This window comes from Pithys albifrons, chromosome Z, assembly GCF_047495875.1.
Source record: "Pithys albifrons albifrons isolate INPA30051 chromosome Z, PitAlb_v1, whole genome shotgun sequence".
Lineage (NCBI taxonomy): Eukaryota > Metazoa > Chordata > Aves > Passeriformes > Thamnophilidae > Pithys > Pithys albifrons.
This window is the reverse complement of record NC_092497.1, coordinates 400,435-427,430: the sequence shown is the minus strand read 5'-3', so window position 1 is coordinate 427,430 and position 26,996 is coordinate 400,435. Positions and strand designations below refer to the sequence as shown.

The 26,996-nt window shown below is 54.9% G+C and overlaps 1 protein-coding gene across 7 annotated transcripts in view; it reads left to right on the top strand.

Moving 5' to 3' along the window:
- Window positions 1-23,386, top strand: part of NEDD4L (NEDD4 like E3 ubiquitin protein ligase) — a 108,283-nt gene extending 84,897 nt beyond the window's left edge. For 3 of the 7 annotated variants that reach the window (XR_011700033.1, XR_011700035.1, XR_011700032.1), the window contains 20 exons: window positions 1,854-1,985; window positions 2,771-2,893; window positions 3,641-3,838; window positions 4,255-4,332; window positions 5,602-5,656; window positions 5,746-5,802; window positions 9,402-9,460; window positions 9,705-9,770; window positions 10,247-10,476; window positions 11,110-11,231; window positions 13,363-13,433; window positions 13,539-13,634; window positions 14,893-14,966; window positions 15,984-16,044; window positions 16,324-16,383; window positions 16,801-16,908; window positions 19,828-19,924; window positions 20,196-20,268; window positions 21,108-22,367; window positions 23,310-23,385. Coding sequence is in view for 1 of the 7 variants with exons in the window: in XM_071581714.1 (XP_071437815.1) it covers window positions 1,854-1,985; window positions 2,771-2,893; window positions 3,641-3,838; window positions 4,255-4,332; window positions 5,602-5,656; window positions 5,746-5,802; window positions 9,402-9,460; window positions 9,705-9,770; window positions 10,247-10,476; window positions 11,110-11,231; window positions 13,363-13,433; window positions 13,539-13,634; window positions 14,893-14,966; window positions 15,984-16,044; window positions 16,324-16,383; window positions 16,801-16,908; window positions 19,828-19,924; window positions 20,196-20,268; window positions 21,108-21,210 (1,863 nt within the window). In the remaining 6 variants the exon portion in view is untranslated. Of the gene's footprint in view, window positions 1-1,853; window positions 1,986-2,770; window positions 2,894-3,640; window positions 3,839-4,254; window positions 4,333-5,601; window positions 5,657-5,745; window positions 5,803-9,401; window positions 9,461-9,704; window positions 9,771-10,246; window positions 10,477-11,109; window positions 11,232-13,362; window positions 13,434-13,538; window positions 13,635-14,892; window positions 14,967-15,983; window positions 16,045-16,323; window positions 16,384-16,800; window positions 16,909-19,827; window positions 19,925-20,195; window positions 20,269-21,107; window positions 22,983-23,309 lie in introns of those variants that run through there. The other 4 variants (XR_011700036.1, XR_011700034.1, XR_011700031.1 and 1 more) reach the window with 3 other exon arrangements.
- Window positions 23,387-26,996: the final 3,610 nt, after the last annotated feature.

The window sequence follows — 26,996 nt, the reverse complement described above, 5'->3', positions numbered from 1 at the left end:
TCAGTCTGAAGTGAATTATGTCATGGAAATCATTTATGGTAACCATCATAAATAGCTTTTATGAATTTGTGCCCTCCTGGATAATTTGTGTCAGAGAAAAAAAATAATTTAAACTTGGTATGTTTGCTGTTTATGTCTGGGATATAAATAAATCTTAATTTGGGTGTTGATGCATCGTTCTGTAATACTGTCTATACTTACTGGTTGTTGAATTTTAGAACCAGTGGAGCACACTTGAAAATAGCAAATATTTCAATGAAGTGCCAGAGTTGTTGATGGTTGATCAGCTGTGCTCGATTGACCTGCAGTGCAGTGGTGCTCTGTTGGCAGAGCATCTTGTCTTGGTTAGACTTTCTAGAGCAAAATAGGAGTTTTTTTCTGCAAATAACCGAGTTCCAATGCCCCTGGCCCATTGTTAGTGCAGCTGTACCACAGCTGAGTTACCTCATCACTCACAGCTCACTAATCCCCCCTTGTCTTCCTTCAGCAGTTCCACTGGGAGCCCCAGATCTGTGCAGGGATTGGGACTTACACAGCATTCATGTAACTGAGACACTGTGGATCTTTGCAGCCACGTCCTGTGGCGTTGGCTCAGGGGCTGGAAACCACTGGAATGGCCATGGGAAGGTGTTCTCCTCACTGCCTGCCAGCTCTGAGAACCAGCACAGGGCAGGGAACAGCCCCTGGCTCTTCAGCAAAGAAAGAAATCAGTCTCAGTTTGTACTTAGACTCCTCACCTGTTTCCCTCTGTTTTCCATTCCCTGCTGGGGAATGTCTGAGCCCTCCAGGATCTTCTCTCCTTTCCTTCCCTGGCTCTGCAGGCAGTTGTGCAGCTCCCTGTGCTCCCTGCTCTGCTCCTCAGCAGCAGGAGCTCTGGGAAAGGGGCTCAGGGAGAGGAAGCAAGAACAAGCATTAGCTTGATTACCTTGCTGGAGCAGAGAGGGAGGGGTGGAGGAAAAGAACGTGCCTGGATTTCAGCAGGAGCCTTCAGAGGCCTTGACTGTTCCATGGCAAACCCAGAGCTTGTAGTGCATCAGCCTCTGAGTTCGTGCAGCTTCCTCACTGCACTTGGTCCCAGTTTCCAGCTCAGCACTCCTGGCGTGTGGAGGAACCAGTGCCTGGACATTCCCTGGCAGGGAGGGCAGCACAGGAGCAGTTCCTGAGTGGGACAGTGCCCTGGGGTGGCACTTGGTGCCTCTGGCACCGTTATCTGTACATGTGTTAGAACATCTTGTAGAGCTTTAACTGAAAAATCTTGTCATGCTACGGCTGAGTTTGGGGTTATCTTGTGTGGTCAGGACACCAACCCCTGAGTGCAGCATTTGTGACAACAGAATGGTTCAACTGCAGTCTCTAAACCCACAGTAGTTTCTGGCAACTGATTCAAGGCACCCTGTGGTAAAGGAGTGAACAGGGCTTGGGAGGTCTTGGCTGCAGGGTGTTATTTAGCTCTTACTTATCCCTACTGATAAAAAGTAAAAAAAATCCACCTTTCTAAGCAAAATTCTTTACAACACAGAGTTCTTTTTTTGTCACTAGGTGTAACCTGCAAAGGGAAAAGTTTGAGGGCATATAAGCTTGACTGTTTGCTGAACTGGGTACCTGAATCTGTGTCAAACTGGGAGAAAAAATAATTTGACCTCTAGGCACAATGACAAAGAGTTTGTGTTAAATGAAATCAGAAACCAGTTTTTCCTTATGGTTGTTGTAATTAAGAATGGTGTCAGTTAATAAGTTGCTTCTTCTAAAAGACACCAGACTTTGCAGTGTTTTGTAGCTATTATAAAATCACACAGAATAATAACATAAATAATAACTACTCTAACTAAGCCCCAGTGCTCTGTTGCCCACAGCCCTCCGTGGCCTACGTGCACACCACGCCGGGGCTGCCCTCGGGCTGGGAGGAGCGCAAGGACACCAAGGGCCGCACCTACTACGTGAACCACAACAACAGGACCACCACATGGACTCGGCCCATCATGCAGGTACCTGCCCTGGGCACAGGGCAAGCTCTTGGCTGGGCCTGGGGGTGATGCCAGTGGAAACGGCTTCCAGAACTCTGAAATGGAAAGGAAAAGTCATGAGTATTGTCATGACTACTCAGGTGAATCATAAAAAGTTGCAGTGATTGGGATGGTTTATCTTCTAACTGTGTTAAGGCACAGATGAAGCTGCTTTCTGCAAGGGAGGGCGTTTCCAGAGGTGCAGAGGAACGGGGGAAAGGAGCCACACGTGTTCTTGGGGCTGAATATGGAGCTGATCTGATCCATTAATAGAACCGTCTGCTCTTGGCCCTTCCAATGGCATTGCATTGAGTGCCGGCGCGTGGCCGCGCGGTGCCAGTGCCGGTGCCGGTGCTGGTGCTGTGGGTGCCGGTGCTGTGGGTGCTGCCAGTGCCGGTGCTGTGGGTGCCGGTGCTGTGGGTGCCGCCGGTGCCGGTGCTGTGGGTGCCACCGGTGCCGGTGCCGTGGGTCCCGCCGGTGCTGTGGGTGCCAGCAGTGCCGGTGCTGTGGGTGCCGCCGGTGCCGGTGCTGTGGGTGCCGGTGCCGGTGCCGTGGGTGCCACCGGTGCCAGTGCCGTGGGTGCCACCGGTGCCAGTGCTGTGGGTGCCACCGGTGCCAGTGCTGTGGGTGCCACCAATGCCAGTGCCGTGGGTGCCACCGGTGCCAGTGCTGTGGGTGCCACCAATGCCAGTGCTGTGGGTGCCACCGGTGCCGGTGCTGTGGGTGCCGCCGGTGCCGGTGCCATCAGTGACCGTCTCTCCCCACAGCTCGCCGAGGACGGGATGGCGGCCCCGGGCGCCAGTGCCAGCAGCTCCCACCTGAGCGAGCCGCAGATCCGGCGGCCCCGCAGCCTCAGCTCACCCACCGTCACCCTGTCGGCCCCGCTGGAGGTGAGTGAGGGCACCCCCTGCTCCTGCAGCCCCAGTCCCCTCTGGCTGTGCCCACGGCCACCCAGGCCCTTGTCTTTCTAAGGGGTGTTTAATTCCTGCTAAGTCTCTCAGTAATCCCAAACACTGGAATGGTGCTCACTGCACCCCTGTCCCCTCTGGCTGTGCCCACAGCCACCCCAGCTCGTTGCCTTTCCAAGCCCAAACACTGGAATGGTGTTCACTGCCATGTGTCTGAAAAACCACTGAAGTGGCTCTTTAGACAGTCAGAGCCTGTGTGTGTTTGACTCCTGACAGTGTGATTGGAAGCACTGACTCAGCTACGCGTGGCTGTGCTGAGCAGAGCAGGTTCTCCAAATTTCCTCTTCACACCTGGAGTTTGGAGAGCTGTGGCTCATGAGGCCTCACATTTAAAGGCTTTCCTGTAAATGGGATATATTGCCCCGTGATACACAAAGCACTGCTTTTATTTTCCCTTGGTAAAATGGAGACATCCAGGGCAGGTGCAGGGGAAGGTGCAGTCAGGTGTAAATCCTGGGGACATTGTCATTGCAGGGGGCAGGGACAGGACACAGTGTCCTTCACAGCAGAGGAGGGCTCGGTGTGTTAGAAGGAGCAGGTAGAGCTAATTAAGTTGTAGGAGGTCAGTGCCAGCACTTAATTCTGGCATTAATTCCATCTGGAATGAAGCACTCTCTGCTGCGAGGCCGAGCTGGGTTGGGTTTGGTGAGCAGTGTGGTGTTTCCACAGGGCATGAAGGACTCTCCGGTGCGCCGGGCGGTGAAGGACACCCTCTCCAACCCCCAGTCCCCACAGCCATCCCCCTACAACTCGCCCAAGCCCCAGCACAAGGGGGCCCAGAGCTTCCTGCCCCCAGGCTGGGAGATGCGCATCGCCCCCAACGGCCGCCCCTTCTTCATCGACCACAACACCAAGACCACCACCTGGGTGAGGCTCTGAAATGCTCTGAAATGTGCTGTCTGTTCTCCTCCTGCACACCCCTCTGAGTGGGGACCTGCCTTGGCTTTGTTTGTAAGGGCCAGAAGTGTGCACGTGGATCTCAGTGCCCCCCTGGAGTGCAGGCACCCCGAGGGCAGGGTGTGGGTTTGCAGCCCCCATGGAGTGCAGGCACCCTGAGAGCCTATCCCTGGATGTACCACACTCTGTGGAGTCAGGTCTTACCTCACCCTAACTCTTAACACTGAAACATTCATTGGTTGCAGTGTAGGGATTCCAGTAAGGCATGTTTTGGTTTATTCTCAAAAAATAAAAGAGTAACTGTAATGTAGGAGGATTTCCAGGTGACTGTGCTTGACTGAGTGTGTAGATCTGCCTGGACTTACAGTTCTGTGTTTGTGTTCCAGGAGGATCCACGGCTGAAGTTTCCAGTGCATTTGAGATCCAAAACGTCTCTGAACCCCAATGACCTGGGCCCTCTGCCTGTAAGTGACACTGTGCCCGTGTTGTCCCCTTCTCGTGCTGCCCCGGGCTCTGCTCTGTCCCTGGCACAGGCACTGCCTCTGTGCTGTGAGCTGGGGCTCACTCAGGCTCCCCAGGGCAGCCTCTTCCTGTGCTGCCTGAGCCCCTGAGCTTTCAGACACTTCCCTGGGCCTCGTCTTGGCTCTCTGCCTTGTTGCTTGGGAAAAATGGAGCAGATTGTTCCAAGCAAGCTCTATCACTGCACCAGCATATTCTGTATTCAGAAATCTGAATAAATGTTTAATTTTCCGTGAAACTTCCATATCTGGCTGAGAAAAGTCAGAAGTTTTGCCCTACTTGTAACCAAAGTGTAACAGGGGTTTGCAGCCACGTCACATACAGAGTTTTGCTTTGTTTTTAAATAGTGCATCCTTAATGGCAGAGAGTGGTGTGAGAGCTGCCACATCCTGACAGAGCAGGAATGCCCTTTGGCTTTAGAAAGCAGCTGTGGGACAGCTGTGCTCCTGCAGCTGTTCAGTACACGGGGCTTGTGTTAACCCTGGGGGCACTGCAGGACTAATGAACAATTTGTTCTGTTCACTGCAGGAGGTGGGACCTGCAGTGAAACCAGGACTTGTCACTGGGAATTGATAATTAGTAACAGCTTTCACCTCAGTTAAAGAGTCTGGTTTTGAGTGAGGAATCACTACAGGATTTATAAGAGTTTCTCAAAAAGGATTGCAGTGGAATCATTTCTCCTCTATATTTGATGGAAGTCCAGGCTGGCCAGCATTGCCTGTCCCAGCACCAGCCACCCCTTCTCCTCTGCACTGCAATGCCCTGGGAGATGGAGGGGAACAGATAAAAGGGGAAGCACTGAGGAGCAGCTGAGGGTCTGCACTGCACTGGGATGCTGGGTGCACATTTACAGTAAATAAAGCATGTGGCTTTCAGGAGGAGGAGCAGGAACTCTCCAGCTAAGCCATGATGGACCATCTGTTCTTGTGATTGTTTGCCCACAGCAGGACATGGGTGTAAATCCTGTGCCAAGAGGTTTCTACTTTCCAAGCTTTAAAAAATGCTCCCTGTATGGGATGGGGTCACCTGTAAAGTGATGCAGGTCTGAGTGTGCCTGGATCTGGGGCTTTGCCACAATGTCTCTGTGGCCATTTGGGTTTGCTGCCTCACAAATATCTGTGACAGTTCCAGCAGGTGGGCAGTGCATTCCTTCAGGCTGTGTGACACTGTTTCACTTGTTTTCTCTTTTGTTTGTTTTTATTTCCCATTTCCAGCCTGGCTGGGAGGAAAGAATACACCTGGATGGAAGAACGTTCTATATAGACCATAGTAAGTAAACACTCAGGCACTAGAGCAGATACACAGAGGGAGGTACCAAGTATTGAAGTGAAAGCTTTGTGATTTTACTCTTCATTTAGGAAGCCAGGTGTTGATATGTGGAGACATTGATACCAGAGACTTAGTGCCCTCCTACGGTACTGTACATTCACTGGAAGTTTGCTTTAATTGGCTCATCAAGCTTTGTCCCTCTCTGACTTGTGAAGCATTAACATCTCCTCTCTGTGGTTTCTTTTGTTCTTGTTGATATTTTGGATTCGTTGTTGTTGTTGTTGATGATCCCATGGCTTATTTGCACTTAATAAATTAAAATATACACTAGGAATAGAAAATAAGATGAGAAAAGATCCTGTAGCCACAGCTCCACGAGTAGGGAGCAATTAGCACTGAGAAATGCTTTCCTCTGCTTTGTGGCAGTGCTGATTCTGATCTTATTTCCTATTTAGAGCATGTGAAACTGCACCAGCCCATTAATATCCTCCAGTTCTGTTAGTGGAGTTCTAGTGTAAGTGATGTTTCATTGTAGACTTGTCTTCCTGGAGCATCTGGGACCTGCTGTGTGAGTTTTGTTGGTGTTTGGGCACAGAGCAACCCACAAAGGCTGGGCTGGGTCTTCTTACTTTTCTTGGTTGTTTTTTGTTTTCTAAAACTTTCAGACTCATAATGAGGTATTTCTTCACAGCCCCAGCCAACTCACACAACCATCAGAGGTTGGAATGGAAACTGTTCCCTGTGCTTGACAGAATTAGGTTTGTCCCTCAGAATGAGTGACAGACTCCCAAGCTGCCCCACAGAGATGAGAGTATTGAGTCATTAAAAGACTGCCTGGAAAGTAACACCAAGTTTGAAATGGTATAAATAGTTTTAACTAAACATTAGAAATGATACACTCATCAGCACCAGATGAACCTGTTCCAGACTCCCCTGTGGAGTTACAATCCTCTGTCCCTTCCCTAATTGTTCTTCCCAGCAGAGATCTGGAAATGTAACTGTGACCAGTGATTCCAGCTGCTGCCCCTGGGGAGGCACAGGATAAAACTGTCCCACTGAAAACACTTGTATAACCTCTCTTAGAAAGTTTTAGTTTTGCAGTCTCCTAAAGCTATTTGAGCATGTGTTAATCCCTAAAACAGAATGTTAAAGTCCTACATTAATTAGGATTCCCCAAAGGATCTATAACTGTTAGAAAGCAAAATTTATTTGCATCTGAATTCTCTCTCTAATTTCTTTTGATCTCAGTGGTTTTAGCATTTTAAACAGCAGTTTTCACAAAAATTTAGGAAAGCTTTTGGTAATGCTGCTTTATCCAGCCAATGTCCCTTTAGTCCCAGCCTGGTGCCCCAGTGCTGCCATGGCAGGTGGGCTGGAGGGCCATTCCCAGGAATTCTGGAGCCCTGCCATTCCCAGGGAACTCCACAGCCCTGCCATTCCCAGGAATTCTGGAGCCCTGCCATTCCCAGGGAATTCTGGAGCCCTGCCATTCCCAGGGGACTCCAGAGCCCTGCCATTCCCAGGGAATTCCAGACCCCTGCCATTCCCAGGGAATTCTGGAGCCCTGCCATTCCCAGGGAATTCCAGACCCCTGCCATTCCTGTGGAACTCCACAGCCCTGCCATTCCCAGGGAATTCTGGAGCCCTGCCATTCCCAGGGAACTCCAGACCCCTGCCATTCCCAGGGCACTCCAGAGCCCTGCCATCCCCAGGGAACTCCAGACCCCTGCCATTCCCAGGGAATTCTGGAGCCCTGCCATTCCCAGAACAAGTATCAGCAGGGAAGTGCTGGCAGACTCAGCTGGTGCTCTTGTCCTGGTTCCCCTGGTAGATTTTATAACTCTGCTGCATAATCCTCCAACACTGTTTGTCCTATTTTTGAAAGGTTTGTCTCATCCCTGGGAGAAACTGCCAAAGTCTCCTGGAGCCAGCACAGCCCCTCTCCTGTTCCACATCCCACAGGGACCAGTAACACCAGCACTGGCACAGCAGAGAGGGGTGTTACTGGTACAGCAGAGGGCATGAAAAATGGCATCCCCTGGTCCTGAGTTACCTCATGCTGTGGTGTATCAGCAGGAGTGCCCCAAATCCGAGCTGCAGTGACCCTTCCATGCCATCAGCACTGGGAATGGCTGGCTGGGATGGGTCTGTGTCTGGCAGGGGCTCCCAGCCTGAGGGAGATTCTGGGCCCCTTGGAGAGGGAACCTCAGAGGCCTGAGAGCCTGGTGTGGGAGCAAAGACAGAGTGTTGTGTTGTGGGAAGACTCCAGGGAGGTGGCAGATTTTCGAAAATGGGCTGCAGAAGGAGTGAGTTTGTTGTCCATGCCCACCTGGGATAAGACAGAGAATCCTGAGCTGCAGTTCCAGGTGGAGTGGTTCATGCCAGACCCTTCCAGCCCTGGAATGCCATTTGTAATATGAAGTCCCTGTGAGGCTCTGAGGAGAAACCTGGGCAGAGATTTGTGGGTGGCATTGCACACTCTGAAGTGTGGAGAGCAAAGAGCTGACATATCTCAGTCATTTCCAGTGGGGCTGTCTCTGATTTCACAGAAAATTTCCACTGTGATTTGTGGCTGCCAGTGCCAAGCAGGTGTAAGAAATGAATTGGTATCAACCAGAAAACGGTAGAAGGGAATTCCAGGGAAGGGGTTCAGGCCAGGGCTGGGCTGGGTGTTGTTGCTCTGAGGGTCTCTGTGGTCCCTGGAGCTCAGGCTGACACCCCCCAGCATTTCCACCAGTGATAAATAGCCTTAGTGTGTAAAGGGAAATAGAATAGTATTTTAATATTAAATTAACTAATAGATCAAATGTCTTGAAATGTGCTTGCAATCCTTTTGAATTTTCCCCAGTTAACAGTTGCTGAATGTGACCTTTCAGATCCCAGTCCCTCTTAAAGCACAGCTTGGGATGCTCAAAACTTGCAGGGCTTTTCCAGCTCTAGAAACATGGACAATACAGTCTTGCCTCCCAGTGCTGATTCCTGACCAGGGCAGTGTGTGCAGCAAACAGGGAGTGCCTTGCCCTGTCAGCCCAGGCTGGGGGTGACTGGCACCTGCCATTCCAGGGGCACCTCGCTGGGGTTTGGAGCATTGTCTTGCTGTTGCAACACCATCGTTCTGTTGTGATTCTGTCTGTTCAGAATCTTGGGAGGAGCAGCTGTCTGGAGGCAGGGAAGGGAGGGTTCCACCACGGTCCTGTGGAACCTTCCTGTCACCCTCCTGCTGCTCTTCAAAGCTGTGGACGGAAAGAACTGGGCTGTTGTGCCACTGCCAGCATCTCCTTTGGTCACAGCTGGATGGTCTCTTGTACCATAACTGGACAACTCTGTCTCTCTTAATGGTCCTGTAACCTCCTCATTCAGAGTCCAGGAAAAATGTTATTCCCTCCAAATCTAAAAGTGTGCCATTTTGGCTGGTTTTCCACACAGTGACTGAGTCTGTCACTGGGCAGAGCCTTTGAGTTCCTTTGCCTGTCAGGCTGTGTATCTCCAGTCCCACCCCATGTTCAAGGGGACACCTTCACTCCTGCACATGTTGCCATCAAAGCAGGGCAGGTTCCCTGGGGGAGTTCTGCAGTTTTGAGTTGAGTGTTTTCAACCCAACAGTGTGTTGGGGCTGGTGCAGGTGGGGACTCAGCCTTTGCTAACCCTGACAGACTGAGCTGTGCAGTGGTAGGGAGAGAAATCCAACAGGAATTCCCAGTGTGGCACCAGAGGACTCATGGAATCATCTCTTTGTTATTTGCAGACAATAAAATTACCCAGTGGGAAGACCCCAGGCTGCAGAACCCAGCCATCACAGGCCCAGTAAGTGCTGCTGTGGGACTTTGTGGAGTGTGGGCACAGCTGGCAGAGGCAGGAGAAGGGGCCCTGCCTGCCCCCGGCTCAGGGTGGGCACCTGGGGAGCAGGAGCTCTGCTGTGTGTGGGGCACGTGTGTGCCCTGGATCCTAAGCCAGGACGGGCTGGGAGTGCCACCCCCAGCTCTGTGCTGTGGGTGCCCACGTGCTGAGAGCTGCAGTGACTGACCTGTCCCTCTGCTCCCTCCCCCAGGCCGTTCCCTACTCCCGGGAGTTCAAGCAGAAATACGACTATTTCCGGAAGAAGTTGAAGAAACCTGTGAGTAGAACAGTGTGGGCCTGGAGAGAAGACACCTCCAGCTTTTCCTCAGTTGTGCTGTTCCTGAAGGGCTCAAGTAGGAATCCAATACATGAAGAAAAAAATTTGAATTCGATGAATTTCTCAACAAAAAACATTTCTAAGTCTTTAAGACTCAGGTTTTTCTACATGAATGCAAATGCCCTTAAAACAGAGCTTAGGAATATCAATCATTTTATCCCTTTGTTTTTGTTTGTTACTTTTCCTGTCCTTGTCATCAAATATTTGTCATAGAAATCTGCAGCACTGTACTGGAACTGGCCCAGTTCCCCCCATGCTCCCAGCCTGTGCCCTGGGAGAGCACTGGGAAGGAAAAGCAAGGGGAACTTGGGCACTGAGTGTCTGACCTGTCCTTGGGTTGCTGCCACTGCTCAGTAATTAGCCCAAGGACTTAATTCTTGAGACTTACAAGTGTAATCTAATCTTCTTTGACACAGGCTGATATACCCAACAGATTTGAGATGAAACTACACAGAAATAATATTTTTGAGGAGTCCTACAGAAGAATCATGTCCGTGAAGAGACCTGATGTGTTAAAAGCCAGGCTCTGGATTGAATTTGAGTCAGAAAAAGGACTTGACTATGGAGGTGTGGCCAGAGAGTGGTTTTTTCTCTTGTCCAAGGAGATGTTTAACCCTTACTATGGTCTTTTTGAATACTCAGCAACGTAAGTATCCATGAAGTATTTCTGTTCACATGTTGTTACCTTTGCATAAGAGGCAGAGTTGCTTTGGGACGAGTCTCCCCCTCCTTCCTGTGTGCCTGGGCAGCCCCAGCACCCTGTCCCTGCCCCAGACAGCCCTTGGCAGCGTCCCTGGGAGCCCAGAAAACATTCCCCCTGCTCAGGCAATACTTAGGGCAGCCAAACTGCAGTTTCTGAGGGCAGTAGTGGTGAAGGGAGTGATGCCACCCCAAAGCCTCTCCCCTCTGCTGCCCAGGGTTTGTTCCCCCCTGGAGGGAGCTCAGAGCAGCTGCCCCTCACCCTGCAGGAGCTCCCACAGAGCCTTACCCAGCCCCACACTGGGGCTGTGCAGGGTTACAACCCTGGAGGGCTGGGTTTGCTGTGCAGGGCTGTGTGTGAGCCCTCAGTGGCTGCAGAGCAGCTCTGGTGGTGCCAGCCCAGGCTCAGCCTCCCCAGGGAGCATTGCCAGGCTGGGAGGGGGCTGAGCTGGGGCTGCCCCGGGAGCGTCTGGGGAACAAAGGGAAGTGGCCTGAGCACGACTCACTTACTGACATATCTGAGTACCTGCTTATTTAAACACTTGGTTCTTTAGCTATTTTTTTTCTTTCCCCATAAAAGGGACAACTACACACTTCAGATTAATCCTAATTCAGGTCTCTGTAACGAAGATCACCTGTCGTACTTCACGTTCATCGGCCGCGTGGCCGGGCTGGCCGTGTACCACGGGAAGCTGCTGGACGGTGGGTGCTGCCTGCCTGCCCTGCCTGTGCTGTGCTGCTTGTACTGCCCTGTCCTTCCTGCCCTGCCCTGCCTGCCCTGCCTGTGCTGTGCTGCTTGTACTGCCCTGTCCTTCCTGCCCTGCCCTGCCTGCTCTGCCCTGCCCTGCTCTGCCTGACACTGCATGTCCTGCCTGCACTGTCCTTCCTGCACTGCCTGTGCTGTGCTGCTTGTACTGCCCTGTCCTTCCTGCCCTGCACTGCCTGCCCTGCCTGTGCTGTGCTGCTTGTACTGCCCTGTCCTTCCTGCCCTGCCCTGTCCTTCCTGCCCTGCCCTGCCCTGCCCTGCCTGACACTGCATGTCCTGCCTGCACTGTCCTTCCTGCACTGCCTGCCCTGCCTGTGCTGTGCTGCTTGTACTGCCCTGTCCTTCCTGCCCTGCACTGCCTGCCCTGCCTGTGCTGTGCTGCTTGTACTGCCCTGTCCTTCCTGCACTGCCTGCCCTGCTCTGCCCTGCCTGCTCTGCCCTGCCCTGCCCTGCCCTGCCTGCACTGCCTGCCCTGCCTGTGCTGTGCTGCTTGTACTGCCCTGTCCTTCCTGCCCTGCCCTGCCTGCCCTGCCCTGCCCTGCCCTGCCCTGCCTGACTCTGCATGTCCTGCCTGCACTGTCCTTCCTGCACTGCCTGCCCTGCCTGTGCTGTGCTGCTTGTACTGTCCTGTCCTTCCTGCCCTGCCCTGCCCTGCCTGACACTGCCTGTCCTGTACTGGCTGCACTGTCTTTCCTGCACTGCCTGCCCTGCCTGTGCTGTGCTGCTTGTACTGCCCTGTCCTTCCTGCCCTGCCCTGCCCTGCCCTGCTCTGCCCTGCCCTGCCCTGCCCTGCCCTGCTCTGCCTGACACTCCCTTCACTGCCTGTCCTGTACTGGCTGCACTGTCCTTCCTGCACTGCCTGCCCTGCCTGTGCTGTGCTGCTTGTACTGCCCTGTCCTTCCTGCCCTGCCCTGCCTGCCCTGCTCTGCCCTGCCCTGCTCTGCCTCTGCCTCTGCCCTGCCCTGCCCTGCCCTGCCTGACACTGCATGTCCTGCCTGCACTGTCCTTCCTGCACTGTCTGCCCTGCCTGTGCTGTGCTGCTTGTACTGCCCTGTCCTTCCTGCCCTGCTCTGCCTGTACTGCCTGTGCTGTGCTGCTTGTACTGCCCTGTCCTTCCTGCCCTGCCCTGCCTGACACTGCCTGTCCTGTACTGGCTGCACTGTCTTTCCTGCACTGCCTGCCCTGCCTGTGCTGTGCTGCTTGTACTGCCCTGTCCTTCCTGCCCTGCTCTGCCTGTACTGCCTGTGCTGTGCTGCCTTGTCCTGTACTGCCTGCACTGTCCGCCCTGCCCTGCCCTGCCCTGCCCTGCCCTGCCCTGCCCTGCCCTGCCCTGCCTTCCCTGCCTGACACTGCCCTGTCCTGCTCTGCCCTGGGCATGAAATCCACCTGCCTGAGACAGGAATGGGACTGGGATTGCTGGAAGCTGAGTGAGGATTCAGGGGTTACAGTGTCTTACTCGACAAATGGGTTTCATATAAAGTTTTGCTCCTTCCCTACCTTGAGTTAAAACTGCAGAACCAGCATTTGCCACGTGATCACTGGCCCTAGAGGAAAAGCACAAATTTGTATCAGCCCTTTCCATGCAAACCCACAGGCAAAGCATTTGGGGGGTCAGTTGCAATGTATTTTGGTGTGTGAAATTATTGCTGAAAGATTTAATGAGAAAATGTGATTTCTGCTGAATTTTGAAGGCCCACACCACGTGAGCAGACATTGCTGAGCAGATTTTCTTGAGCACTGGTGTAGCACTTCAGCAGAGGACATTCACCACCTGGTTTTGTGGCAGCTCCTTTGAAACAAGAGTGGGGAGCTGAAACGAGATAATTCCCAGCTTTTGGGTCTCTCTGCTGTTAATGTTGGGGTGGTCAGTGGAATCTGGTAATTAGTGGCATAATTGTTGACACTGAGAAATGGGACTGGCTGTGCCCAACCCAAAGAGAGCTCTGTGAGCAGTTGGAGCTGTTCCTGTCAGAGGGGCAGGACATGCCAGGGGTACCCTCGAGCACTGAACCTCTGCGAAGCTGCAGCTGCAGAGCAGGGCGGGTGATGCTCCCCTCTCTCTTCCAGGCTTCTTCATCAGACCTTTCTACAAGATGATGCTGGGGAAGCCAATAACTCTGAAGGACATGGAGTCAGTGGTAAGACACCTTCAGCCTGTGGCAGCACTGGCAGTGCTGGGGGTTTCTGGAACTCTGCACTAATGTGCCCATTTTCAAACTCTGTTTAACTGTGCTCTGCCCCAGGACAGTGAATACTACAACTCTCTGAAATGGATCCTGGAAAATGACCCTACAGAGCTGGATCTCATGTTTTGCATAGATGAGGAAAACTTTGGACAGGTATGGATGGGTTGTTGCCACAAAATACCTGTCAGTGCTGAGCAGTGTCTTGTGGTGGTGAATGTTCTGGTCAGCACTTGGCTCCCTGTGCAGGGCAGGTCTGTCAGGGAGCAGTGGCATCTCTGGGGCAGGCAGAAGGTGAGGCTGAGCAGTGCCAAAGTGTCCCCCAGTCCATGGGGCTGAGCACAGCCCTGGCAGTGCCAAAGTGTCCCCCAGTCCATGGGGCTGAGCACAGCCCTGGCAGTGCCAAAGTGTCCCCCAGTCCATGGGGCTGAGCACAGCCCTGGCAGTGCCAAAGTGGCCCCCAGTCCATGGGGCTGAGCACAGCCCTGGCAGTGCCAAAGTGGCCCCCAGCCCATGGCTGAGCACAGCCCTGGCAGTGCCAAAGGTGTCCCCCAGCCCATCAAAGGTGTCCCCCAGCCCATGGGGCTGAGCACAGCCCTGGCAGTGCCAAAGGTGTCCCCCAGCCCATCAAAGGTATCCCCCAGTCCATGGGGCTGAGCACAGCCCTGGCAGTGCCAGAGGTGTCCCCAGTCCATGGCTGAGCACAGCCCTGGCAGTGCCAAAGTGTCCCCCAGCCCATGGGGCTGAGCACAGCCCTGGCAGTGCCAAAGGTGTCCCCCAGCCCACCTGGGGCAGTCCCAGCTGGGGTCTGAGGCTGAGGGTGTTCTCAGAGCAGGGTGGCACCCCAGGAGGTGCTCTCTGCCAGTCTCAGGGGCAGCTGTACCACAGGGTACAGTGCAGTGCCAGGTTTAGAGAGGTCCCAGTCTGTGGGTAACTCCCTCCATTACAAATGACAATGTGCTTAGAGGCTTTTTTTCCCTCGGTGTGTACCCTGTTCACCCCTTAGCCCCAGATCCTGCTCCAGCTGTGACTGGGGTTGGGACCACAGGGCCCTTTCTAAAAACTGACTTCAACATGTCAAACCTGCACAAAATGTCCTGTCAGTGCTTTCTGCCTGGAGCAGCACAAGGTTATGGGTTACATGGAGAACCGGGGGAATGTTGAAGCCACAGGATGGGAGGTTTTGGCACACACTGGTTGGTTGGTGGCCATTTCCATCAGTGATTTAGCTCCAAATTCTTGCCAGCCTTTCCTGCCAGTTTCCCTTCTGCTGACACGAGTTTCTTCTCTGACTCAAAAGTGTAAATCCATTTACTGTTAATTTTCTGGGACTGCTTGTAAAGTGCTGCTCAGGGGGACTGGGTTGTGCAAGGAATTGGCCTCAAATAACAGATTTTGGTCCTTTGAAACACAGACATACCAAGTGGACCTGAAGCCCAATGGCTCTGAAATCATGGTAACGAATGAGAACAAGAGGGAATACATTGAGTAAGTACCACTGGTGGAATGTGTGCTGGGGGGGAGGAAGAGCACTGAGCTCACAGCTCACTCTGCTGCAGTTCCTGTAGTTTGTTCTGCACAGAACATCAGGGATCCCTGGAAAAGGAAATCTTACTGATAACATCACTTTTATCTACTCAGGTGTAAGAACCAAACCAGAGTACATTAAATGATGTGCTTGGTTTTCATGAGCCCTCCCCTAGGAAGTGCATTTCTCCAACATCTGGCTCAAGCTCAGAGGAGCCAGAAGGTGTTCTCCAGCCTGGCACTCATCCCACTGTCCTCCTCTGCCAGGCACAGACCAGAGCTGCCATTCCAGTGCCACTGTTCCTACCAAAAATTGGCCAAATCTGAGTTAGGTTTTATTTTCAGCTTTCTCAGTTTTGCCATGTACCAGGATGTAAAATACTAAATTCAACTATAGCTGCTGACATTTTCCATTAGGGCCTCTTCCAAAGTGAAACACATTAAAATTGCTACAGTCCTGGAAATTGGGGATTAATTTCCAATGCCTGGACCTGCATCAGTTCCATGCCTGGAATTGGTTATTTTTCTGCCTGGGCATGTGAGTTGTTTGTGCTGTGGGTGGCTGGCACTGAGAGCCTTCCCTTTGATCTTGCAGCTTATTCATCTGCTGCTTTATTTATAGGCAGGTGCTGTGTCATGGAGCTGTTCCCAGAGCTTGGAGACTTTGCTGGGAATTGTTAATTACTCAGTGCTCTGGAAGAGTAAAAGTCTGCTCTGCAGGTGCCTGCAGGAGTTGTGTTGCACCCTGAAGGGCAGATATTCCCACTGTAACCTGGTCAGAGGCACTGGGGGGTGGTTTGTTTTTTCAAAAATTCCATCAGTCTCAGCCAATAAATTGGAGCAATTGGCAAAAGCTGCTCAGTTTGCTGAAGGTGCTGCAACTGTGAGTGAGCAGCTGAAGGTGCTGCTGAAATCTCTGAACACTTGGCTGGGACCTGCCAGTGAGGGTGTTCCTGATGGGGTTTCCTCTCTCTGCAGCCTGGTCATCCAGTGGAGGTTTGTCAACAGAGTGCAGAAACAGATGAATGCCTTTCTGGAGGTGAGACTCTCCAGCTGCTGTCCCAAAACTCTCCTCCTTCTAGTGCCAAGGGTGTCTGTGAAGGGAGGGGGGAGCTTGGCAGGGAGTGCAAATGGAATGCTGCTCTTTCATGATTGTACAGTTTAACCTTCTAGAAGAACATACCATCTTTCCCTTATGAGAGTGAGGTCACCCTTTTTCAAGCTGAAATTATTTGAGCTTGAAGTAATTTGGTCACCGATTTTTTTAATTTGGATTTATATGGGATGAGAATTTTAACTTTGTTTTGCTTCTTTTCAGGGGTTCACAGAACTGCTTCCTATTGATCTGATTAAAATCTTTGATGAAAATGAACTGGAGGTGAGTCAGTTTGTTGCCTCGAGCAGACAGATGTGCCACGTTCTGGGCTCCTCAGTCATCCCTCACTCTCCTGAGGGAATGTACAGACAGAGCTGCCTTGCTCAGGGTGGGAAATTAGTTGTTTCTCCCTAATTAATAAATCTATTCATGACATACAAAGAACTGCAATTAGGAGGTGGCTGGGGCTGTGCCTGTGAGTGGCTCAGTGGCTCAGTGCCATGGTGCCTCTGCCAGCCCCACTGGGGTCAGTGTGCAGCAGTTCTGCAGGAGCCACAGTACTCTGGGAATTCCTGCAGGGGAGCTCTGACTGCAGGGCCTGCATGAATGCCTGAGGGTGAGCCCAGAGCAGGAGTGGCCCTTGTTGTTCTGGGGCTGTGCAGTGCAACCCCCTCAGTGCCACCCCCTGCTCCCCTGCAGCTGCTCATGTGTGGCCTTGGGGACGTGGATGTCAACGACTGGAGACAGCACACCATCTACAAGAACGGCTACTGCCCCAACCACCCTGTCATCCAGTGGTTCTGGAAGGTAATCCTGGCTCACTCCTGTGAATGTTCCCAGAAATGCAGGTCCTGCCCTGCTTTGCAGTCACTTCTCTCCATGCAAACTGCTGAGAACGGTGTGTGTGTTGTGCCAGGGCAGGACCTGCTCCCCCCTCCCTCAGGGAACAGCTCCTGCAGAGCAGCCCGGGGGCACCTGGAGCTCATGGAGACTGCTGTGGGACACAGCAGGGGCTGTCCTGGGCAGACAGTTACTTGTGGGGTGTCCCAGAGGCTGTCCTGGGCAGACAGTTATATGTGGGGTGTCCCAGAGGCTGTCCTGGGCAGACAGTTACTTGTGGGGTGTCCCAGAGGCTGTCCTGGGCAGACAGTTACTTGTGGGGTGTCCCAGAGGCTGTCCTGGGCAGAGAGTTATATGTGGTGGGGGTGTGGGGGGGGGGTGTGGGGGGAGTGTGTGGGTGTTCTCTGGTCCTGCCCCCCAGAGCTGGGCTCAAACCCAGGCCTGATGGGCTGTGTGTCCCAGGGGCTGTCCTCTACAGGGTGTTTGTGTGTTTGTGTCCCACAGGCTGTCCTGTACAGGCTGTTTGTGTGTGTGTCCCAGGGGCTGTCCTCTGCAGGGTGTTTGTGTATGTGTGTCCCACAGGCTGTCCTGTACAGGGTGTTTGTGTGTGTGTGTCCCAGGGGCTGTCCTGTACAGGCTGTTTGTGTGTGTGTGTCCCACAGGCTGTCCTGCTCAGACAGGCTGTTTGTGTGTGTGTCCCACAGGCTGTCCTGCTCAGACAGGCTGTTTGTGTCCCACAGGCTGTCCTGCTCAGACAGGCTGTTTGTGTGTGTGTCCCACAGGCTGTCCTGCTCAGACAGGCTGTTTGTGTGTGTGTCCCAGGGGCTGTCCTGTACAGGCTGTTTGTGTGTGTGTGTCCCAGGGGTTGTCCTGTACAGGCTGTTTGTGTGTGTGTCCCACAGGCTGTCCTGCTCAGACAGGCTGTTTGTGTGTGTGTCCCACAGGCTGTCCTGCTCAGACAGGCTGTTTGTGTGTGTGTGTCCCACAGGCTGTCCTGCTCAGACAGGCTGTTTGTGTGTGTGTCCCACAGGCTGTCCTGCTCAGACAGGGTGTTTGTGTCCCACAGGCTGTCCTGCTCAGACAGGCTGTTTGTGTGTGTGTGTCCCACAGGCTGTCCTGCTCAGACAGGGTGTTTGTGTGTGTGTGTCCCACAGGCTGTCCTGCTCAGACAGGGTGTGTGTGTGTGTGTCCCACAGGCTGTCCTGCTCAGACAGGCTGTTTGTGTGTGTGTGTCCCACAGGCTGTCCTGCTCAGACAGGGTGTTTGTGTGTGTGTGTCCCACAGGCTGTCCTGCTCAGACAGGGTGTTTGTGTCCCACAGGCTGTCCTGCTCAGACAGGGTGTTTGTGTGTGTGTGTCCCACAGGCTGTCCTGCTCAGACAGGCTGTTTGTGTCCCACAGGCTGTCCTGCTCAGACAGGGTGTTTGTGTGTGTGTCCCACAGGCTGTCCTGCTCAGACAGGGTGTTTGTGTCCCACAGGCTGTCCTGCTCAGACAGGGTGTTTGTGTCCCACAGGCTGTCCTGCTCAGACAGGGTGTGTGTGTGTGTGTCCCACAGGCTGTCCTGCTCAGACAGGCTGTTTGTGTGTGTGTGTCCCACAGGCTGTCCTGCTCAGACAGGGTGTTTGTGTGTGTGTGTCCCACAGGCTGTCCTGCTCAGACAGGGTGTTTGTGTGTGTGTCCCAGGGGGTGTCCTGCTCAGACAGGCTGTGTGTGTGTGTGTCCCACAGGCTGTCCTGCTCAGACAGGCTGTTTGTGTCCCACAGGCTGTCCTGCTCAGACAGGCTGTTTGTGTGTGTGTCCCACAGGCTGTCCTGCTCAGACAGGGTGTTTGTGTGTGTGTGTCCCACAGGCTGTCCTGCTCAGACAGGCTGTTTGTGTGTGTGTCCCACAGGCTGTCCTGCTCAGACAGGCTGTTTGTGTGTGTGTCCCACAGGCTGTCCTGCTCAGACAGGCTGTTTGTGTCCCACAGGCTGTCCTGCTCAGACAGGCTGTTTGTGTATGTGTCCCACAGGCTGTCCTGCTCAGACAGGGTGTGTGTGTCCCACAGGCTGTCCTGCTCAGACAGGGTGTTTGTGTGTGTGTACCACAGGCTGTCCTGCTCAGACAGGCTGTTTGTGTCCCACAGGCTGTCCTGCTCAGACAGGGTGTTTGTGTCCCACAGGCTGTCCTGCTCAGACAGGGTGTGTGTGTCCCACAGGCTGTCCTGCTCAGACAGGGTGTTTGTGTGTGTGTCCCACAGGCTGTCCTGCTCAGACAGGCTGTTTGTGTGTGTGTGTCCCACAGGCTGTCCTGCTCAGACAGGCTGTTTGTGTGTGTGTGTCCCACAGGCTGTCCTGCTCAGACAGGCTGTTTGTGTGTGTGTGTCCCACAGGCTGTCCTGCTCAGACAGGCTGTTTGTGTGTGTGTCCCACAGGCTGTCCTGCTCAGACAGGGTGTTTGTGTGTGTGTGTCCCACAGGCTGTCCTGCTCAGACAGGCTGTTTGTGTCCCACAGGCTGTCCTGCTCAGACAGGGTGTTTGTGTCCCACAGGCTGTCCTGCTCAGACAGGGTGTTTGTGTGTGTGTGTCCCACAGGCTGTCCTGCTCAGACAGGCTGTTTGTGTTTGTGTCCCACAGGCTGTCCTGTACAGGCTGTTTGTGTGTGTGTCCCAGGGGCTGTCCTGCTCAGACAGGGTGTTTGTGTGTGTGTCCCACAGGCTGTCCTGTACAGGCTGTTTGTGTGTGTGTCCCAGGGGCTGTCCTGCTCAGACAGGGTGTTTGTGTGTGTGTCCCACAGGCTGTCCTGTACAGGCTGTTTGTGTGTGTGTCCCAGGGGCTGTCCTGCTCAGACAGGGTGTTTGTGTCCCACAGGCTGTCCTGCTCAGACAGGCTGTTTGTGTCCCACAGGCTGTCCTGCTCATGGATGCTGAGAAGCGGATCCGCCTCCTGCAGTTCGTGACTGGGACGTCCCGAGTGCCTATGAATGGATTTGCTGAACTTTATGGTGAGCTGCTCAGAGCAGGGCAGAAGTGCAGCCCTTTGGCCCCCACACAGCACTGAGTGTGCAGAGGTGATGTCTGAGCTGATGTCCTTTGCTTGACACCAGCCCTGGAGCTTTGAAAGAAAGAACCACATTTCTGTTGCTTTTGTGTACCTGTAACAGGTGAAAAATCCAGGCCACAACTGATGCCAACACTTCATGTTAAAAACAATGTTCAGGCAGTCTCTGTAGTGTCCAGCCACTTCTGTTTCATACAGTTTTCATTTTCCCCCAGGTTCAAATGGTCCTCAGCTGTTTACAATAGAGCAGTGGGGAAGTCCTGACAAGCTGCCCCGAGCTCACACCTGGTAAGTGTCCGAAGCAGAAGGGGCTGTGCTGTCCATGCTCAGCTCTGCATCCTTTGATCCAGGGCACCCTCTGAGCCTCCCACACCTCTGGTTCCCCAGGGCCTTCACAAACTAACAAATGGAAGGATATTATTTTATTGAGCCCATCCCAGGAGTGTGGGTGTAAGGAACTACAGCAAGTCTGATGTCACCAAACAGCCACAGAAAGCCCATAAATTGTTGGGCAATTCAAAACAAATACAAGGTCATAAGATGACTTAATTTGACCCTGACTACAGAACTTGCAAACATTTGACAGCATTCAGGCTTACTCTGCTGCATTTCAGGAATGCAGCTTTTTAAAGAAAAGTTGTGCTGAATGGGAAAACTGGTTTTTAGAACATCAGTACACAATTGGGGATGTTTCCATGAAAATAATCATTCTATAGAATAATGAACTTGAGTTAAAAAAACCCCACCAAACACAACACACTCCAAAGTCAACCCATCCTTCTAATTGTTAGTTTGTACCTTGGATGTTTAATGCTCTTTTTCCCCCAGAGAGCAGTGGGTCTCTGCTCTAAATCCAGAGCATCCTTGCTGAGCCTCAAGAAACCAGTCAAAGATGAAATGTTGTCGTTCAGCTGAGTACAGTGAGGGGGTTTCTCTTGGGTTTTTGCCTTTCCTAAGTGGTTTTTACTGAATTCCTCTTCCAGGAAGGCAGCACAGTTAGTGCAGAGCTCACCTGAGGCAGGTGTGAGGCGTGCAGGGATGAAGGCCCCTGATTGCTTCTGTCTGTCCTTAAACCCCTGTCTGTTTTTCCCTGAGTCACAGAGTGACTCTTGCCCTTGTCCTTCCAGCTTTAACCGCCTGGACTTACCTCTGTACGACTCTTTCGAGGACCTGCGGGAGAAGCTGCTCATGGCGGTGGAGAACGCCCAGGGCTTCGAGGGGGTGGACTAGGCTGTCCCTGTGCCCTGTGCCCTGTGCCCTGTGCCCTGAGCCCTGTGCCCTGAGCCCTGTGCCCTGTGCCCTGAGCCCTGTGCCCTGTGCCCTGAGCCCTGTGCCCTGTGCCCTGAGCCCTGAGCCCTGAGCCCTGAGCCCTGTGCCCTGTGCCCTGCTCTGTGGCACCTGGCCCTGCCCAGGGCTGGGGCCATGGGTGGACCCTGGGAATGCACTGGGGTCTGCACTGGGCTGTCCTGGGGCTGCACTGGGGTCTGCACTGGGCTGTCCCGGGGCTGCACTGGGCTGTCCTGGGGCTGCACTGGGCTGTCCTGGAGTTGTACTGGGCTGTCCCGGGGCTGCACTGGGCTGTCCTGGAGTTGTACTGGGCTGTCCTGGGGCTGCACTGGGCTGTCCAGGGTTGCACTGGGCTGTCCTGGGGCTGCACTGGGCTGTCCTGGGGCTGCACTGGGCTGTCCTGGGGCTGCACTGGGCTGTCCTGGGGCTGCACTGGGCTGTCCTGGGGTTGCACTGGGCTGTCCCAGGGTTGCACTGGGCTGTCCTGGGGCTGCACTGGGCTGCACTGGGCTGTCCTGGGGCTGCACTGGGCTGTCCCGGGGCTGCACTGGGCTGTCCTGGAGTTGTACTGGGCTGTCCAGGGTTGCACTGGGCTGTCCTGGGGCTGCACTGGGCTGTCCTGGGGCTGCACTGGGCTGCACTGGGCTGTCCTGGGGCTGCACTGGGCTGTCCTGGGGCTGCACTGCCCTCCCACTGCAGCTGCCACCCAGTCACATTTCACCAGGACTCACTCTATTTATGTTGTGCCTCTGTAGGCAAAGCCCTTAATAAATATTTTACATAATTTCTAATGACAATGAATGGAATTAATCATTTTACAGGTATAGTATTACAACTCATGTTTACTTTTTAATTGATTTAGACATTTTCAGATTTTATTTCATTGCAATTAAATATCATATACTTGGAAAAATGAGCATTTTCCTTAATTTCATACCAGACTTGATGCCAGTGTCCTTTTTCCAAAGCACATTGAGCCCTGTGTTCCCAAACCTTCAGGAGAGTAGGAGAAGGCTGTGCTGGAAGCTGCTGTGTGTCGAGAGCAACTCTTCATCACTGTTGTTCTGTATGCAGAAGTACGAGCTGGAAGGGGCATTTCTGTGAGTATCAGAAGTGTCAGGGCAGCCCTGGCACAGCTCGTCCCTCTGCCTGGGCCCTGCCAGGCTGTCCCTGTGCTGCAGAGCACCAACCCCTCAGGAAAACATGCTGAGCCCTGTCACTCCTCTGTGCAGTGACTTTTCCCATCCTTTCCCTGCTCCTGTTTGCAGTGGAGACATTTGGAATGAAAAATGGCACTATGGAACACAGCTCTGTTCTGGCTCCTGTTTGTGTGCACTTGCTAATGAGCCTAATTAACACTGGGGGTGTTTATTTCTAACTGCACTGAGTCTAAAGGCACTTTCTGTACCACAGGGAAGGCACACCTGGTTTGAGCATAAGCACTGATGTGATTTTACTCCTTCCCCCTGCACATGTCCTGGTGCAGGATTGTCCATAGTGAATTTGGCTGCTGCTGCTGGATGAAAGAAACCCCAGCCAGCTCTAGAGCTGAGCCTGCAGCCAAAGTTCTCAGCAATTGCTTTTGTGCTTTCTTTTTTACTCACTCACAGAGATGGGTCTAACACACAGTGCTCTCTAACCCATTTGTTACCCGTGACATGTTGCATGCCTGAACTATAATAATGTCTGAGTTGTGTCTGTTTTGTGATGGATTAAAGGTGACAGATCTGAGCTTGCCCCAGTGCAGTGACGTGGTGACAGCACTGCTGGACAGGGCCCCAGTGCCCCCAGCTCTGCCCAGCCTCTTCCCAGCAGCCAAGGCACCGTTCCCCTCCCTGCCCACAACCCCCTGTGAGCCCTGCCCTTGCCTGGGGTGTCCAGCCCTTCCCAGGGAGCTGCCACCCTGCAGGGCCCTCCTGCCAGCAGCACTGCAGGTGGTGCCAGGGCCTGAGACAGCTTGGGGTAGTACCCGAGCAGAGGGTAGGGCTGGTTTGCTGTTCAGAGCATTTCCTGACATTCCTTTCTCTCCTTTTGCATTTGAGGAGTGAGCTGAACACGAGGCAGTGGCTGCACCCGAGTAGACAGGAAGGCTGCACTGATCCTGGCTGTGGGCTCAGAGTAGGTAAATCCAGGTGTCCCCCACCTGTGTGCCAAGCACAGCTGGCTCCTGCCGGGGATCCCTCCTGGAAAGGCTCACACCACAAAGTTGGTTTTCTGTGTCTTCCCCTGGAGGATTTCTGGAGAGGTGCAGTGTCTTGGGATTTCTGGAGAGGTGCAGTGTCTTGGGATTTCTGGAGAGGTGCAGTGCCACCCACCGGGACTTGGGAATTGCTGGGGCTGCTGTGGCTGAGCCAGGTTGTGTTGAACCCTCTGCTGTTCCTCCTGCTGTGCTTGGGCTTTGTCCTTCCCCTTCCATAAACCAGGTTCACTAATCCTTACCTGCATCAAAGGCCTTGCCGCTCTCTGGAATTGCCCACTCACATCTGACTGGGAGGGAAGAGTTTCGTGCTTGGACTCCTTTATTTCTAGAAGAAAGTCTAGACTGGTTCTGTTCCTCAGCCCCCAGCCAAGCCCACAGACACTCCAGGGCATGACCGGGCACTGCCCATTCCATGACCTGGAATTCCTGGGCACCTGCACGGGGGTGGGTTTCAGTTCCAGGAAAACAGTTTGTAAATAAAAGCAGGTCCCGGCTCTGTCGGGGTAAGCACAGAGTGAATTCCAGGGCGTCAGTGAGAGCTCCGGCACACGGGGCGGCCCCTGATTCACGGGTGTCCTCCTGTGTCGCTGTTTCCGTCACAGGACGGGCCTGCCCCGGACAGAAATAAACATTAAATGTTTCCCCGGGAGTTTCAACAACACCTTCGGTGGCCCGGCCGTGTCCGCCAGGGGGCGCTGAGCGCGCTCGGGGCCCAGCGCGCATGCGCGGGCAGGCACAGGTGCGCCGAACGAGCCCCCAGCGCGCATGCGCGGACAGGCACAGGTGCGCCGAACGAGCCCCCAGCGCGCATGCGCGGACAGGCACAGGTGCGCCGAACGAGCCCCCAGCGCGCATGCGCGGACAGGCACAGGTGCGCCGAACGAGCCCCCAGCGCGCATGCGCGGGCAGGCACAGGTGCGCCGAACGAGCCCCCAGCGCGCATGCGCGGGCAGGCACAGGTGCGCCGAACGAGCCCCCAGCGCGCATGCGCGGGCAGGCACAGGTGCGCCGCACGAGACCCCTGAGCGCATGCGCGGGCAGGCACAGGTGCGCCGCACGAGACCCCTGAGCGCATGCGCGCGCATGCACAGGTGCGCCGCCCACCTGCGCGCACGCGCAGGGCGGAACCGAGGTCATTTAAACCCCGGAAGTGGCGCCGCCATGTTCCGGCTCCCGCGGGCTCAGGTGAGGCCTCGCCCGCCGCGTCCTCCGCGCGGCCCCCCCGCCTGTGCCCCCCGCCCCCCTCTCTGCCCTCACCCCCTCCTGCCCCCCGAGCCCGCCCCTCCTGCCCCCCGAGCCCGCCCCTCCTGCCCCCCGAACCCGCCCCTCCTGCCCCCCGAGCCCGCCCCTCCTGCCCCCCGAACCCGCCTCCGCCCTTCCTGCCGCCCCTCCCGCCCCGCCCGGCCCCCCTTCCTGCTCCCCGCGCTCCCCCCGCCCCGCTGCGCACCCCGAACCCCCCGAGGCGCCGCTCGGGCCTCGCCCCTCCCTCGGCCGCTTGTCCTTCCCGCTGCCCAGCGCGTCTGTCCCTTCTCCTTCCATCTTCTGGCTGATCTCCGGCCTGCCCTGCGCCCGCCCACCGCCCCTATTCCCTTTCCCTGCACATCCCTCCCTATTCCTCCTTTCCCTACAGATCCCTCCCTATTCCTCCTTTCCCTGCACATCCCTCCCTATTCCTCCTTTCCCTGCACATCCCTCCCTATTCCTCCTTTCCCTGCAGATCCCTCCCTATTCCCTTTCCCTGCACATCCCTCCCTATTCCTCCTTTCCCTGCACATCCCTCCCTATTCCTCCTTTCCCTGCACATCCCTCTCTATTCCTCCTTTCCCTGCACATCCCTCCCTATTCCTCCTTTCCCTGCACATCCCTCCCTATTCCTCCTTTCCCTGCAGATCCCTCCCTATTCCCTTTCCCTGCAGATCCCTCCCTATTCCTCCTTTCCCTGCACATCCCTCTCTATTCCTCCTCTCCCTGCAGATCCCTCCCTATTCCTCCTCTCCCTGCACATCCCTCTCTATTCCTCCTTTCCCTGCAGATCCCTCCCTATTCCTCCTTTCCCTGCACATCCCTCCCTATTCCTCCTTTCCCTGCACATCCCTCCCTATTCCTCCTTTCCCTGCACATCCCTCTCTGTTCCTCCTTTCCCTGCACATCCCTCTCTATTCCTCCTTTCCCTGCAGATCCCTCCCTATTCCTCCTTTCCCTGCACATCCCTCTCTATTCCTCCTTTCCCTGCACATCCCTCCCTATTCCTCTTTCCCTGCACATCCCTCTCTGTTCCTCCTTTCTCTCCATCTCACCTGCCCTTTCTGGACCCCTCCTTACCCTGCCTGCCCCCCATCCCTGTGTCCCCATTGTCTCTCTCCCTGTGTCCCCCTGTCCCAACTCTCTGTCCCCATCCCTCTGTCCCTTTGTCGCCGTCCCCCTGTCCCCATCTCTGTCTCCATCTCTGTCCCCCTGTCCCCATTCCTGTGTCCCGATCTCTCATCCTCATCTCTCGTCTCCATCTCTCTGCCCCCCCCGTCCCTGTTGTCCCCTTGTCCCTCTCCCTGTGTCCCCCTTCCCGAACTCTCTGTCCCGTGTCCCCGTCTCTGTGTCCCCATCTCTCTGCCCCCCCGTCCCTGTTGTCCCCTTGTCCCCATTCCTGTCCTCATCCTTGTGTCCCTGTCTCTGTGTCCCCATCTCTGTGTTCCCCCGTCCCTGTTGTCCCCTTGTCCCCATTCCTGTCCTCATCCTTGTGTCCCCATCTGTCTGTCCCCTTCTCTGTTCCCTGTGTCCCCTTGTCCCCATCCCTGTGTCCCCATCCCTGTGTCCCCATTGTCCCTCTCCCTGTGTCCCCTGTCCCCAACTCTCTGTCCCGTGTCCCCGTCTCTGTGTCCCCATCTCTCTGTTCCCCCGTCCCTGTTGTCCCTTGTCTCCATTCCTGTCCTCATCCTTGTGTCCCCATCTGTCTGTCCCCTTCTCTGTTCCCCCCGTCCCTGTGTCCCGCTGTCCCCGTCCGTGTGTCCTCATCCCTCTTGTGTCCCTGTCCCCCCGTGTCTGTCTCTGTGTCTCTGTCGCCGCAGCCGCGGGTTTGGGGGCGCCGGTTTAATAAAGCCCCAGGGCCGGACCCGGCGCCCCCCCGAGCCCCCCCACGGGGTCGATCCCGCTCGGCGGGTCCCCCTTTCAGTTCACAAGCACCGCCCGACACCGCCGGGGCTCCGGCCCGTCCCGACATCACACGGGGGCTCCGCGGGAGGGCCGGGCCGGGCGGGAGGCGAGTCCCGCGGCTTTGGGCTCAGCCCCAGCCCCGAGGGGGGCTCTGCCCCATGGGCTGCGCTGGGACCGAACCCGCGGGACTGGGGTGGGGGGGGTGGGAGGGGTTGGGGGGAGGTGGGAGGGGTTGGGGGGGAGGTGGGAGGGGTTGGGGGGGAGGTGGGAGGGGTTGGGGTGGGTGGGAGGGGTTGGGGGGAGGGTGGGAGGGGTTGGGGGGAGGTGGGAGGGGTCGGGGGGTGGTGGGGAGGGGTGGGTGGGAGGGGTTGGGGGGGGTGGG